At 32.4% G+C, this 12,752-nt stretch overlaps 2 protein-coding genes across 2 annotated transcripts; both read left to right on the forward strand.

The window, feature by feature from the left end:
* Positions 1-2,885: 2,885 nt before the first annotated feature.
* LOTGIDRAFT_160549 (hypothetical protein) lies at positions 2,886-4,019 on the forward strand (the record flags this gene model as incomplete). The annotated part of the gene is made up of 1 exon (XM_009055671.1): positions 2,886-4,019. One exon carries the CDS (start codon positions 2,886-2,888, stop codon positions 4,017-4,019), a length of 1,134 nt encoding a protein of 377 aa, XP_009053919.1.
* Positions 4,020-6,723: 2,704 nt separating this feature from the next.
* On the forward strand, positions 6,724-10,653 carry LOTGIDRAFT_215059 (hypothetical protein; the record flags this gene model as incomplete). The annotated part of the gene is made up of 9 exons (XM_009055672.1): positions 6,724-6,940; positions 7,166-7,288; positions 7,706-7,816; positions 8,161-8,219; positions 8,363-8,407; positions 8,863-8,897; positions 9,175-9,256; positions 9,666-9,893; positions 10,474-10,653. Exons 1-9 carry the CDS (start codon positions 6,730-6,732, stop codon positions 10,651-10,653), a joined length of 1,074 nt encoding a protein of 357 aa, XP_009053920.1. The 5' UTR covers positions 6,724-6,729.
* Positions 10,654-12,752: the final 2,099 nt, after the last annotated feature.

The raw sequence follows: 12,752 nt of genomic DNA on the forward strand, positions 1-12,752 counted from the left end.
TTCTTATTTCATAAATTATATAATGGAATCTATGTATGTGATATTTGTAATACAACGCCCAGGCACATTAGGGCCTCGGTTCATTGTACCACTTTTCCATGGAGCAGTTTCGTCCGAATTTCGAATTATATATGAATGGAATCGAATTTCAAAACCTATATTTGAACAGGTCGGTGCCCTTAAAATTTGATTTGTTGGCTCTGTACGTGGCAAGGATATCATAGCTACGATTGGACAAACATGATATAAAACAAATACTTTCGGTCATATGTTTAACGGACGAAGAAATGCATAGAAAGTGTTATAGTCAACTTGGCACTTAACCGAAATGACCCCAAAAAATATGGCTCCATAAGTCAAAGTTTGACAAAAAGGCTCCAAATACAATAGTCAAAATTGCCCCTAAGATTACTCTTTAATTTCCACCAAAATCATTGGCCAAAAAATCAAAATTGTTTATTTTAATAAGTCTAATTAATACCTTTATGGTGATCATAAAAAAATAATAATAATAGTTTGTAGGTTTATAATCCGGTAGAAATATGACCAAACCATCTCCGGTGTACGCAGATATAAAGACTTTCACGTACGGCAAAAACGTGTTTTAATAAATCGACTTTATCCCTTTGAAAGCACTTCATGAACCTAAATCAATTAGTATTTAAAAATTTCGGTATGTTTGCAGAAGTCATATGGAAACATTACTTTGTTTTGTAAACGCTGATAGAGCTAAAAAATAAAAAAAAAGCTTTTAAAGTAATTATATCGAAATTTCGTGTTTTTCATTTCCTTCAATCCTTTTAAGATAAAAAAAAATACATATTGAATAACTGAGAAATACGAATTTCAAGGGACGATGGTCCGGAAATTTGATTGTAGTATAAACACCTAAATTTGGAAATGATTTGTAATCTGTCGTCAAATACTTAGTAAATGAACACATTTTTGACGAAATATATTTAAAAATTTAATTTTCAAACTTATTTAAAAACTCCCTTTTAGTAAAAAATTAACTGATTTTGGAATTTTAATCGCCGAGATATTAAAGATTGGTTCCCTTATTTTCATTTATGAAAATGAAAATTCTAAAACTTATGAATAGAAAGTAGAGGTGTTCTAATGGTAAAACACCAGTTTGTCTCACATGTCCATAATTAATTCATAATTATCTGCATTAGAAGAGAATTACCAGGATAATTCAAGTGAGTGACCGCCTAAGAAAGGTCAAAAAGTCTTTCAGATAATCTAACCACACCAAACCAATGTCTACCAATCAACCAATTAACACGATCAGAACGAGTTTGGAAGAATGAAGAAGATCGAGTAGCTCACGCCAAACCATCCAGAGCCGAGTTTCACCGCCATGTCATTCGACCCTATGGGATTTCACGAATTATCAACAACCAAACCAACACAGAATCGTCCAATTTGAACCAATCTAACTACCACAACTACCTATAGTTTGCGATATCAACATCCGCTGGAAGCGAACGTTTACTTTATATCTACCAACCAATTTAGCTTGACATTATAAGGATGTAGAATCTATAGAGATTGGGCTTACATTTCTGAACGAGTATATCCTACTAATAGCTTGACATTATGAAGATGTTACTCCCTATACTGTAAAGATAGAAAGTATTTTGACTGAAAATATTATTTAATATTAGTTATTAATACAGTGTGGTTGGCCAGTCATAATACAATTTAATTGCGATGAAATAGATTACGAAATGGAATTAAATGTAGATTTAAGTCGTATTGTTTACGCTCAGCCAATCGTATGTTACTGTTTGCTTAAAAATACATTCAAATTTAGATCATATTATTTGCTTTTGAATTAGATTCAGTTCGTTTAGAATGAATAAATCGCGTGCTTGAAGAGGACGCCACGCACATCTTTACTGTGCACCAGTTAATATAAAACAGTTTCAGCGGTGATTTATCAGCAAACACTATTGCATTGGGTAGTTCTCTAATCTAAAGACCAAAACTTGTGAAGACGATCTGGGATTTTGTGTATATTCGTGCAGATTGCAAGTTAGTAAAAATCCAAATGTGTTATTCAATTGACACTAGAACTTAGATGAACTCTGATCTAAGATAACTGTTGACTCATTTGTTTTTGTGTATATTACTTTTCTGATGCCAGTTTGTGACAGTTTCCTACATGTTATATTTTATCATTATTTAGCAAGTCGTTCAAACAAAGTATAAACTGGGGCATAATACCATGAATTGACAAGATTCGAGTGAATTTAAAGTGTTTAAACTAGTTTTCTGTTAATTCTGTAAATGCTTCTAAATTGTCTTCATCGGTGTTTTTTTTACAGACGTCCTTAGTTCAAGACTGCTCCTCTCGGTTATATATTGTAAATGCCCCTTTATTTAGCCTGTATAAGTAAAACCAGAATGGAACTATTGTCACTGTTGGTACTAGTGAAGACGATCTGGGATTGTGTGTATATTCGTGCAGATCGCAAATTAGTAAAAATCCAAATGTGTTATTCAATTGACACTAGAACTTAGATGAACTCTGATCTAAGATAACTGTTGACTCATTTGTTTTTGTGTATATTACTTTTCTGATGCCAGTTTGTGACAGTTTCCTACATGTTATATTTTATCATTATTAAGCGAGTCGTTCACACAAAGTAAAAACTGGGGCATAATACCATGAATTGACAACATTCGAGTGAATTTAAAGTGTTTAAACGAGTTTTCTGTTAATTCTGTAAATGCTTCTAAAGTGTTTTTTTTTTTTTACAGACGTCCTTAGTTCAAAACTGCTACTCTCGGTTATATATTGTAAATTCCCCTTTATTTAGCCCTGTATGAGTAAAACTAGAATGGAACTATTGTCACTGTTGGTACTAGCTATCAATATGCCTCAATCTAAATCTGATTCATCGTATGGAAGCGTCATGAAGTTACGGGACGATCTTTTGGCCAACTACAGTCACACTTTAAGACCACTTAAAAATCAGTCAGAAGCGATTGACGTTGAATTATCGTTATTAGTGGATGGAGTAACCGAAGTGAACGACATCTCGCAAACAGTAACTTTAAATTTTGTTCTAAAAGTGAATTGGACTGATGAATTTCTTCAATGGGATAAAGATGAATACGGGATAGAGTTCATCAACTTGCCCAACTCTGCTAAATGGACGCCAAGGTTAATGGTTTTAAACTCCATTCATAAAAGAGCCATCTTTTCAGATGATCAGCATCCTTACATGATTAGCTATAATGGTCAAATAAATTGGACTCCTGCATCCGTCTTTACATTTTATTGTCAGTTAGATATGACTTATTTTCCATTCGATTCCCAAACCTGCACTATATATATCATGGCTATAGATTACAGTATGCAACAACTCAACATATATTTTGAAGAGGGACCGAGATTTACAAGTAAGCAAGAAAACGGAGAATGGGATGTGATCGATTTAGAGTTACAAGAAACTGCACAGAAGGATCTCACAGAACGACCTGAACATAAAGTTCTATTAAAGTTAAAGCGCAGATCAGCTTTTATTCTCTTGAATGTATATTTGCCAGTAATAGTCCTCTCTTTTTTAAATCTGGCAGTATTTGTAGTGCCCGCGGAGTCTGGTGAGAAATTGAGCTATGTTTTAACAGTACTATTGTCCTTAGCTGTATTTATTAGTGTCGTGAGTGGTATGTTACCTACAACATCTACTAATATACCAATAATTACCATCTACTTATCACTGCAGCTTCTAATAAGTACCGTATCGGTACTTTTAACAGTATACGTCATCAGAATACACCATAGATCTGCAGACAAACCGATTCCATCACACCTGCAATTCCTGACACGAATCATGAAGAAGAAAGCCAATAATAAAGTTGATCTTGGTAGTTCTGACGACAGGATCAAAAATTGGAATATCGTGGCATTATCAGTTGATAAGTTGTGTTTATACATTTTTACAACCATTGTACTTTCTTCATGTTGTGCGTTGCTATTTATCATAGCAAAAGACGAATATTAGCAATTTAGCAAATATTCAACAGCTTAAGACCAAAGAATATTGTCCAGTAAAATATCAAACTATATGCAGTTACATATACATGTACATCGTTTCATGTTGCTATTACGGCAGAGTACATCGTATTTTCCGTGTTTTTTTTGTTGTTGTATATTTTGACATTTCTGGAAAATCGTGGATTTTGTCTTATTGTATTGGATATACCATCCAAGACCCCAGAATAAGAAGAGAACAATCGTCGTGAAAGATATTGGCCAGATCACAAAGCAGCTGGTATTTGAAACTCCCATTATCGTATCGCTTTGTATAAGCGTAGAGATTATGGATTTCAGCTTTTTGTTGCATATGAACTGTAACTTACGTTCTCTTATCAAGTGTCTTTTTGTCAATTTTGTAATGTGTTCTGATAATCTTTTTGAAAACAAGTCTAGTCTATAATTTAAGTCGTTCTATCCAGTACGACTAATTTCTCTGACATGTAAAAGATTGCAGGGAAAACTTAAGAGAAAATCTCAGAATTTTGAGGATTTATAGAGGTAATGCAATTGATCAAGGATTCTGAAAAGGGTAATAGGAAGAAAAAGGTTTTAAACCCCTTCTCTAAGTTAGGTTTCAGATTGTTCAGGTATAAAACAAATAATGAAATCTTTTGCTGATGTTGAAACCTTCTGTTGTATGTTTTATACTATGATAACTCAAAAATTCAATGATATCAGCAGTTTCTACATAATTAACACCTTTGGCATCAATGCACTTGGTTCAATGGTGTTCAAGCATTGTTATCGCGTTGCTGAAAAAGCTGACCAGTAGGAACTACACCCAATCTAGAAATATGAATTAAAATATCCTTATTGTCCATGGTAGATTGTCGAGATTGATTTTAAACTTCTTCTAGAAGTATTTTTTTCAACATGCCATATTTCATAATATCCATCTTCTTATGATATTGTATATTATACACTGTGTTTTGTTTGTTTTTATATTTATTCTGACACAAAGATCTCAAGGGGACTTTCTCTTGTACCAAATTCAGATTGTCTACAGTTTAAAATGTAAAGAACCCGCATTGGCGAACATCTAATTTATACACATTTTGTTTATAAGAACTTAAAACTTAAGTCCTGTGACTGTGCTTACTCCCAATCTAATTAAAAATTTAATTACCATTTCGTATCTTTTTTGTTTGCTGATACTTTTAGTCTACATTGAAATCTAGAAAGTTTTCTACCAAATGCCTATCCCAATGATGTTATTTTAACCAATCAAAGCGTCGTGTCAAACCCATTTCTTGATCAAATAAAATAAGGAATTGTGGGTTGTCGACACCCAAAGAGGCTCTATTCAAGGTTTCGATATTCCATAATTTCTTTTTCTTTTTTTTTTTTTTTATCAAGAAACGGGTTAAAAATACTATTTAGTAGAAAACCCCAGGCCATAGAATATGTCAGAATTCCACAACCAAACTTATTCTTTTTTATTTATTTCTTCTTTTTTACTTTTGAAAATCTAAAAACAAGTCTGGCGTGTTTTATCAAATGTCCATTAGTTTAAATAGCATCTACATGTATATATAAATAGGATCTATCAATATTTGTCTGTTTGTCCCATTAGTTGTATTTGTGAATAAATATTGTTGAAATTAAAATCTTTTCTTATTTCATAAATTATATAATGGAATCTATATTTGTATGTGATATTTGTAATACAACGCCCAGGCACATTAGGGCCTCGGTTCATTGTACCACTTTTCCATGGAGCAGTTTCGTCCGAATTTCGAATTATATATAAATGGGATCGAATTTCAAAACCTCTATTTGAACGGGTCGGTGCCCTTAAAATTTGATTTGTTGGCTCTGTACGTGTCATCATAGCTACGATTGGACAAACATGATAAAACAAATACAGCATTACCGATTAGTCCTGAACTGACTTAAAAACCAGTCAATGATTGCTCTTGACACTGATTGGTGATCATTTGTCTAATCAGTCGGCACATTCTAAGAGTCGCGTTCTGTTCGAAATTAATATGAGAACAATCAACAATTTTAGAGAAAAAAGTATTTGAATGCAGATCTGAAATTTTTCTGTAGTATAGAATATGGAAAAGCTTTATTGCTTCCTAAACTCTGGAGTTTGGTGACTTCTGGTTTATGATTTATACGTCAAAATGTTCGTTATAGATTCCAACCTATGCGAAAGATAGTATTTGTAAAACTGTCGCAAAACGTATCGAATTAATATCTGTTTGGCTTAGGTGGAAATATTATCCAGACTGAACTTTGACACTACCACACGTTACACTACCATCCAGACAACACCACAGCGTTACTGTTAATTTGTAAAGGCAGAAGACGGGTAACGTTAGGTGGAAGTGGATAGCCTAAGTAACATGAATTGGTAAAGTTGTTTTAATATCTTTAAAATTTGGCTACAGTTTGAAATTGGGCCTAAGTCTGTAATATTCATAGGTCTTAATAAGAGTCAGAATTAAAATTTGACTGGATTTTAGAAAAAAAACTAATTATGCCGAAACGATAGCTACGACTTCTACTTATTATTAGTAGTTATTCTAATTAGTATCGGCAATATCTGTATCGGTGAATGATGGGCATGTTCGATAACAAATATCAGATTTTAATTCAGTCACAAATAAACCAGTTCAGTGAGACTAATACTGTGCTCTTTATTATTAGAGGTAAAAACAGTAACCAAGATGGCGTCGATTGACAGCTTCGAATTTTTATTTAGAGAAGTTTCACACTTATTTTCTTGTTACAGAGACGGCCTTGCATTTATTGGAACATATTATACACTGAAGAAGGCTTACCAGATATCTAATTATGTTGTCAATGGTTTGGCGAACAATGTTCTCATTCAACTTCATTCTAAACGAGATCTCAGAGTTCAATTTGGAATGTGGGCAGGTTGGCCTCATCTCATTTTCATTTAAATTTTAATATGACTTTTATTATTACTATAACAATTATAGCTTGTAAAATATAAAATTTCACCCAATGGTTGAGCACTACCCAGACCAATTCCATTGCAAATTTGGTTTGAGCTTATTAAACATTTGTAGGGTAGGCCTAATACGATACCCAAAAATAATGTTTTCCAGGAAGTAATATAACGTTTATGTCTAATTTCAGTTGTAACAGGAGGGAGTGATGGAATAGGTAGAGCATATGCTCAAGAATTAGCTAGTCGCGGTATGAATATTGTTCTTATTAGTCGAGGGCAGAAAAGACTTTATGATGCTGCTAGTCAAATCAGTAGGTAGTTTTTAAGCTGAATAGAACTTATATTTCAAGACATTTTATATATCAGATAGGCCTTATTCATAAAAAATAACAATTATTGTTATTAGCAAGCATTGATAAAAATATAATCAATTAATTTTGTAAAACTGTATGGTATCCATATACTAAACATGTCACTTTCACCTAGATAAGCTTAATAGAGGTTCTTGATTGGCTTTTCTGGGAACACCTGAGGATTTTGACGCCATTTTTAAGTATCAAACGTAAAGGGCCACATGAAAGGGTATGGACAGTTTTAACACTTGGAAAACCATACTCAACTGGTGCCAAAGTTTTAATGTCAAATCTATGTCTTTCCATTCTGTGGTATCTTATGATGTTGAATTTTATTAGTTTACCTAATAGCTTTTGATTATTATTTCATTTCAGAAAAAATGTTTAATGTACAAACTTGTACAGTTGCAGTAGATTTCTCGCATACAGAAGGAACTTATGACAAGATAAGAAAAGCCTTAGGTGATAAAGAAATTGGAGTTCTAGGTAAAAATTTACATTAATATATTTTTTCGACTGGTGAACAGAAAATATAAATAGATATTCAATTGATATCTGCCATCTTGAAACCTGAGAAGTGACCATAAGAGATTCATACAAATTAGGTCAAATCAAGTCATATTTAGCTTCCTGTGTATCCAGAATGAACATGAGTACATATTTTTCTAAAGATAGACATAGAAATATGTAGAAAATATCAAAAAATATCTAGAAATTTTAAACAAAATTTTTGGTCATGAAAATCTTTATAATGCATGATTATGTATATTATATAATTATACTCAAATGTGTCATGTTTGGACCTAATTATTCTGAACTGTATTTTTCAGTGAATAATGTTGGAATGATGTATGATTTTCCACGATATTTTCTAGATGTTCCCGCAGAGGTGGGTCGACACATGTCTTAATTTTGGTAGTTTGATTCAAATAAAAAAAATAAGGAAAATTTATAAGATTTAATTTTGCTTTTTATAACAACCCTTCACATGACTATAATAAAAGTTTATAAAATTCTGTCTTGTATTTACAGAATCTTAGTCAGATAATACAAGTGAATTGTACTGCTGCAACTTTGGTAAGTCTAGATTAATGCAATTTTTAATGAATCTGTAAAGCTTACTAAAGGTACCTTTACACCATAGCGAATTATGGTTGTGAATAATCCAAATGATCACGAGTACCGAACGAACTCACAACGCATTTGTTATCTGATATTACTGTGTCTGTGGCGTTTGTTATCTGATATAACTGTGTCTGTGGCGTTTGTTATCTGATATTACTGTGTCTGTGGCGTTTGTTATCTGATATAACTGTGTCTGTGGCGTTTGTTATCTGATATTACTGTGTCTGTGGCGTTTGTTATCTGATATAACTGTGTCTGTGGCGTTTGTTATCTGATATAACTGTGTCTGTGGCGTTTGTTATCTGATATTACTGTGTCTGTGGCATTTGTTATCTGAAAGTAGTATGTTCTTATGATGGATATTGACTAAGCAGTTATGAAATCATTATATTATATATCTATTGTAGATGACTCATATGGTGTTACCTGGTATGTTAAAAAGGTAAGATATCCCTCTAACATAGCTATGTATTAGTGCTGAAATTTGCACTAAATATTTTCTGTGAAAAATTTATGGGTCTTATACAATTCAAGCCAATTGGTCAAATGTTACTGAAATTAGAAGAACCACAGTGCATAGAAATTTAGAATCCCCTGTATCTAATGAGGCTGTTCATTTTTACCCTGCTGAAGCACCAAATGGCATTCCTATACTGATTCAACTCATCAACTCTTTCTGAGAGGTTATATGGTTAATAATGCTCATATGATTTTTATAGAAAAAGAGGAGCTGTTGTTATGATGTCATCAGGAGCTTGTACACAGTGTACACCACAAATGACAGTCTATGCTGCCACCAAGGTAAGTCATTTTTAGCTAGGGCAGTATTTACTGAATTTACACAATGACAAAAAGTAGTGCTTGGACTAAAATTTGCAACTTTCTATTTTTGCAAAAGGCATACAGGGTGAATTGGAAGAAGCATATTTGGGCCCTGTGCTCTACAGACTGTTATATGGAAGAATTGTCCTCATTGCACACTGCATAGCATTAACAACTTCATCAGCCTGTAATCTGCACAAGACTTCATATTGTTTATGAAGAAGAAAGGGAAGACAAGTTTTCTAGTTTTAATTGTGTATATGGAATTATTGAAATCCCATTTAAAGATCTGGTCATGTTCACAGTAATGATGTAAAATTTCAATATTAATTAGCATGCAGGTGTAGAGAAATTGCATGTTTCATCTCATTTCTGTGTATATTTGTAGAGTTATTTAGATTATTTTACCAAGACTTTACAGTATGAATATAAGGGAAAAGGTGTGATTATTCAGTGTTTAAAACCTTTCTATGTGGCAACTAAAATGACAGAGTACAGTGAAACACTATCAAATCCTAATCTCTGGATTCCCTCTGCTAGTATATATGCCAGGCATGCTGTAAAAACATTAGGTCGTGTTCCAGTATCAACAGGATATTGGCCACATGCTATACTTGTAAGTAATTCTATATCTCTTCTTATGTGGCCACATTGATGCTTATGATATATTCTGAAGAAACATGGGCATCTTAAAGGTATTGTAAAGAGGTTTTCTAAAATTTGTACGTATATCGGGGTACACTGATAGCATCAATTTAAGCCATTCCAATTTTCAGTCAGAGGTCTGTGGTTCCTGCAATTCCTCTATAACTAAGTGTTTGATGACATCACTAACTGCAAAATATACTGTATTGCATAAGGACTTCATGATTAGTGACAATGTTTTAAGGGAATCGCAGGAACCACAGACTTCGTCGTATCACAAATATGGGTTTTGACACGGTGTTATTAACGGCGGAAGGAGGAAGTATGGTGAATGTCTGATTGAAAATTGGAATGATGCAAATTGATGCTATCAGTGTCCCCAATGCACATAAAAAATTTAGAAAACTTCTTTACCAGCTCCAGCTGACAACTGCCAAATCTATCAGAGGCTGGAATAGAGAAAGATGTTTCGGAGTAGTATTATATCAAATTATGAAGGGGACTACGTGAACGCTAGCTATGCTTATATCTTATAATCTTCCATATTCTAGGCCTGGCTTACAGAATTAATACCAGAATTTCTCTGGATGTGGGCAGCCTCTGGATTAAATACAGCATTAAGATCTCAAGCTAAACGTAGATCAAAACATCGAAAAACAACAGAATCAGATCAATCTATGGACAGTCCATCAGACCATAGTAGCTTTCTTTCACCATCTACGTCATTTTGATTTTTCCCTGAATCATATTTATTAATCATAATTTTATGGTATTTTTGAGAAGAGTCTTCATCTCTGTATATCATAAGGGGACAGGTTACTCATTTTCGGGAGTTGATTTGAATCTTGAATATATCATAATTATAGTCTTCAGAAGTACTACAAATGTACGAAAATCACATAATTCCTTCAAAAATACCTCAAACTAGGAATTTCACTTTCTATTTCTATAAATATAGAGACTATATATGTCTTCTCTATATAATATATATGGCTTAGTCTCATAAGACAAGTGTTCATTTTAACTTTCAAACAAGGATCAGGTTTCTTTTGCTGGCAAAAAATATCATATGTTACTATTATTATTATTATAATTGCTCAAACATACCTATTTTAGTATTTTATCACTGAAATTGAATTTGAGCCATAATGGAATATGAATTTTGAATTTTTTGTTCACTATTTTTTAGTCCCTTTTTTTTTTATTGAATTGATATATAATGTAAATTCAAATCACGTTTTATTTACAACTGTTGTATATATGAATAACACATTGACTATAGTTTAAGGTTTTTTCCTGAATTGTAGGAAAACTGGACACTGGATTTGAATTATAAAAAGCGATACCAGTTGCTAAAACATACAAGGCAATTAGTCTTTATCCCTTTGATAAGTTGAGATCTGGTCATTTCAGGCCATATTTGTAAGCAAATTTCAAATTTCAAGGAAGGTAACGTGTATATATTTTTTTAAATCCCGTTTTTGAAATGATTACGTCATAATTACTAGGCTCCTGTCCCTATTATAATTTTAAAAAATAAAATCTGCTTTTTCAGTGATCTGAACTGATGATAATACAAATCTAGAATGTTTTTGTTTTTCAAAAGATATAAGAAAAGAATGCTCTTTCTTTGATTATGGTTTGATTGGGATAATATTATGTTGCAAATGTTTGAACTGAAATTGAAAGTACTTTGACTGGTGTGTTTATTATTAATTTTGTATTTTTACTAAAATTTTGATAAAACTTGTATGTTTGTTTAGATGATTTTGTGTGGTTTATGGATCTAATGTCTTACCCAATAAGGTGTAGGAGAGTTGGAAGTAAAACTCCATTCATTTCATTCATTTCTTATAAATATTTTTGGAACATGTATTTTCATTTTTAAAAAATGAATTAAGCGAGCCTTGATCTTTCATTAGCATTGAGAACTATTTTTAATTTGGAGACTGCTTGTTGTTATGCATTTACTTTATTTGATTTTGATTTGAGGAATAAATACATTTGTTGTTGTTTTATTTATATTTTGAAAATGATCAAATTATCAAAATATCAAAAGTCCTTTCTTTTTACAGTAGAGCCACTTGAATCAGCGCTTTCCAGGTGTCTGACAGCTTGTCATTCTAATATCTGTAAGTAGTTATGCTATACTTATACTATCTACAGTTTAAATGTACCCTTCCCGTTCATAGCGCTCATACGAAACTCGAAATAGCAACGAATACGTCAACAATGTTCACTACGACGTTCACACACACACACTTACACATTTGGGAATATTCTCTGAATTACTGTTGTATGGAATATTTATACAATACGCTAAAGGTTGAGTTAAAACTGAACGTTAAGATGAAAGGAATTTTGACAATCGGACTGTTTTTGAACCAGAACAAAATTTAATTCGTAAAAGATGGACATTCTCCAATGACATTAATGTAAAAAACACATCGGAATATAAATCGGCTATTGGTTGTCCATTGGCTTGAGCTCCATTTTTAAGAAATTAACGTAGGAGAATTAAAATATATAAAATCATGTTATATTACACAAAAATCATGATTACAAAACAAGAAATACATAAAACAAATAAATGTTTCTATCAATTTAAGCCTTATTTGCCACAAAAAACAAAATAATTACACACACGGTACATGATAATAGATAATACCGAATGCGAAGTAAGTTGTAAGTAAATTCCATGGCATCAAAAATGTAATACAGTTAGTGGTATCGAATGTGGCCAACGCTTGTACCATGACGTTACAACAGTATTTGTGAAAGCATTTGGTCACAACGATGGACCCGTTGTCGAAATAACTTGAACACGTGA

Source organism: Lottia gigantea (assembly GCF_000327385.1).
Source record: "Lottia gigantea unplaced genomic scaffold LOTGIsca_25, whole genome shotgun sequence".
Taxonomy (NCBI): Eukaryota; Metazoa; Mollusca; class Gastropoda; family Lottiidae; genus Lottia; species Lottia gigantea.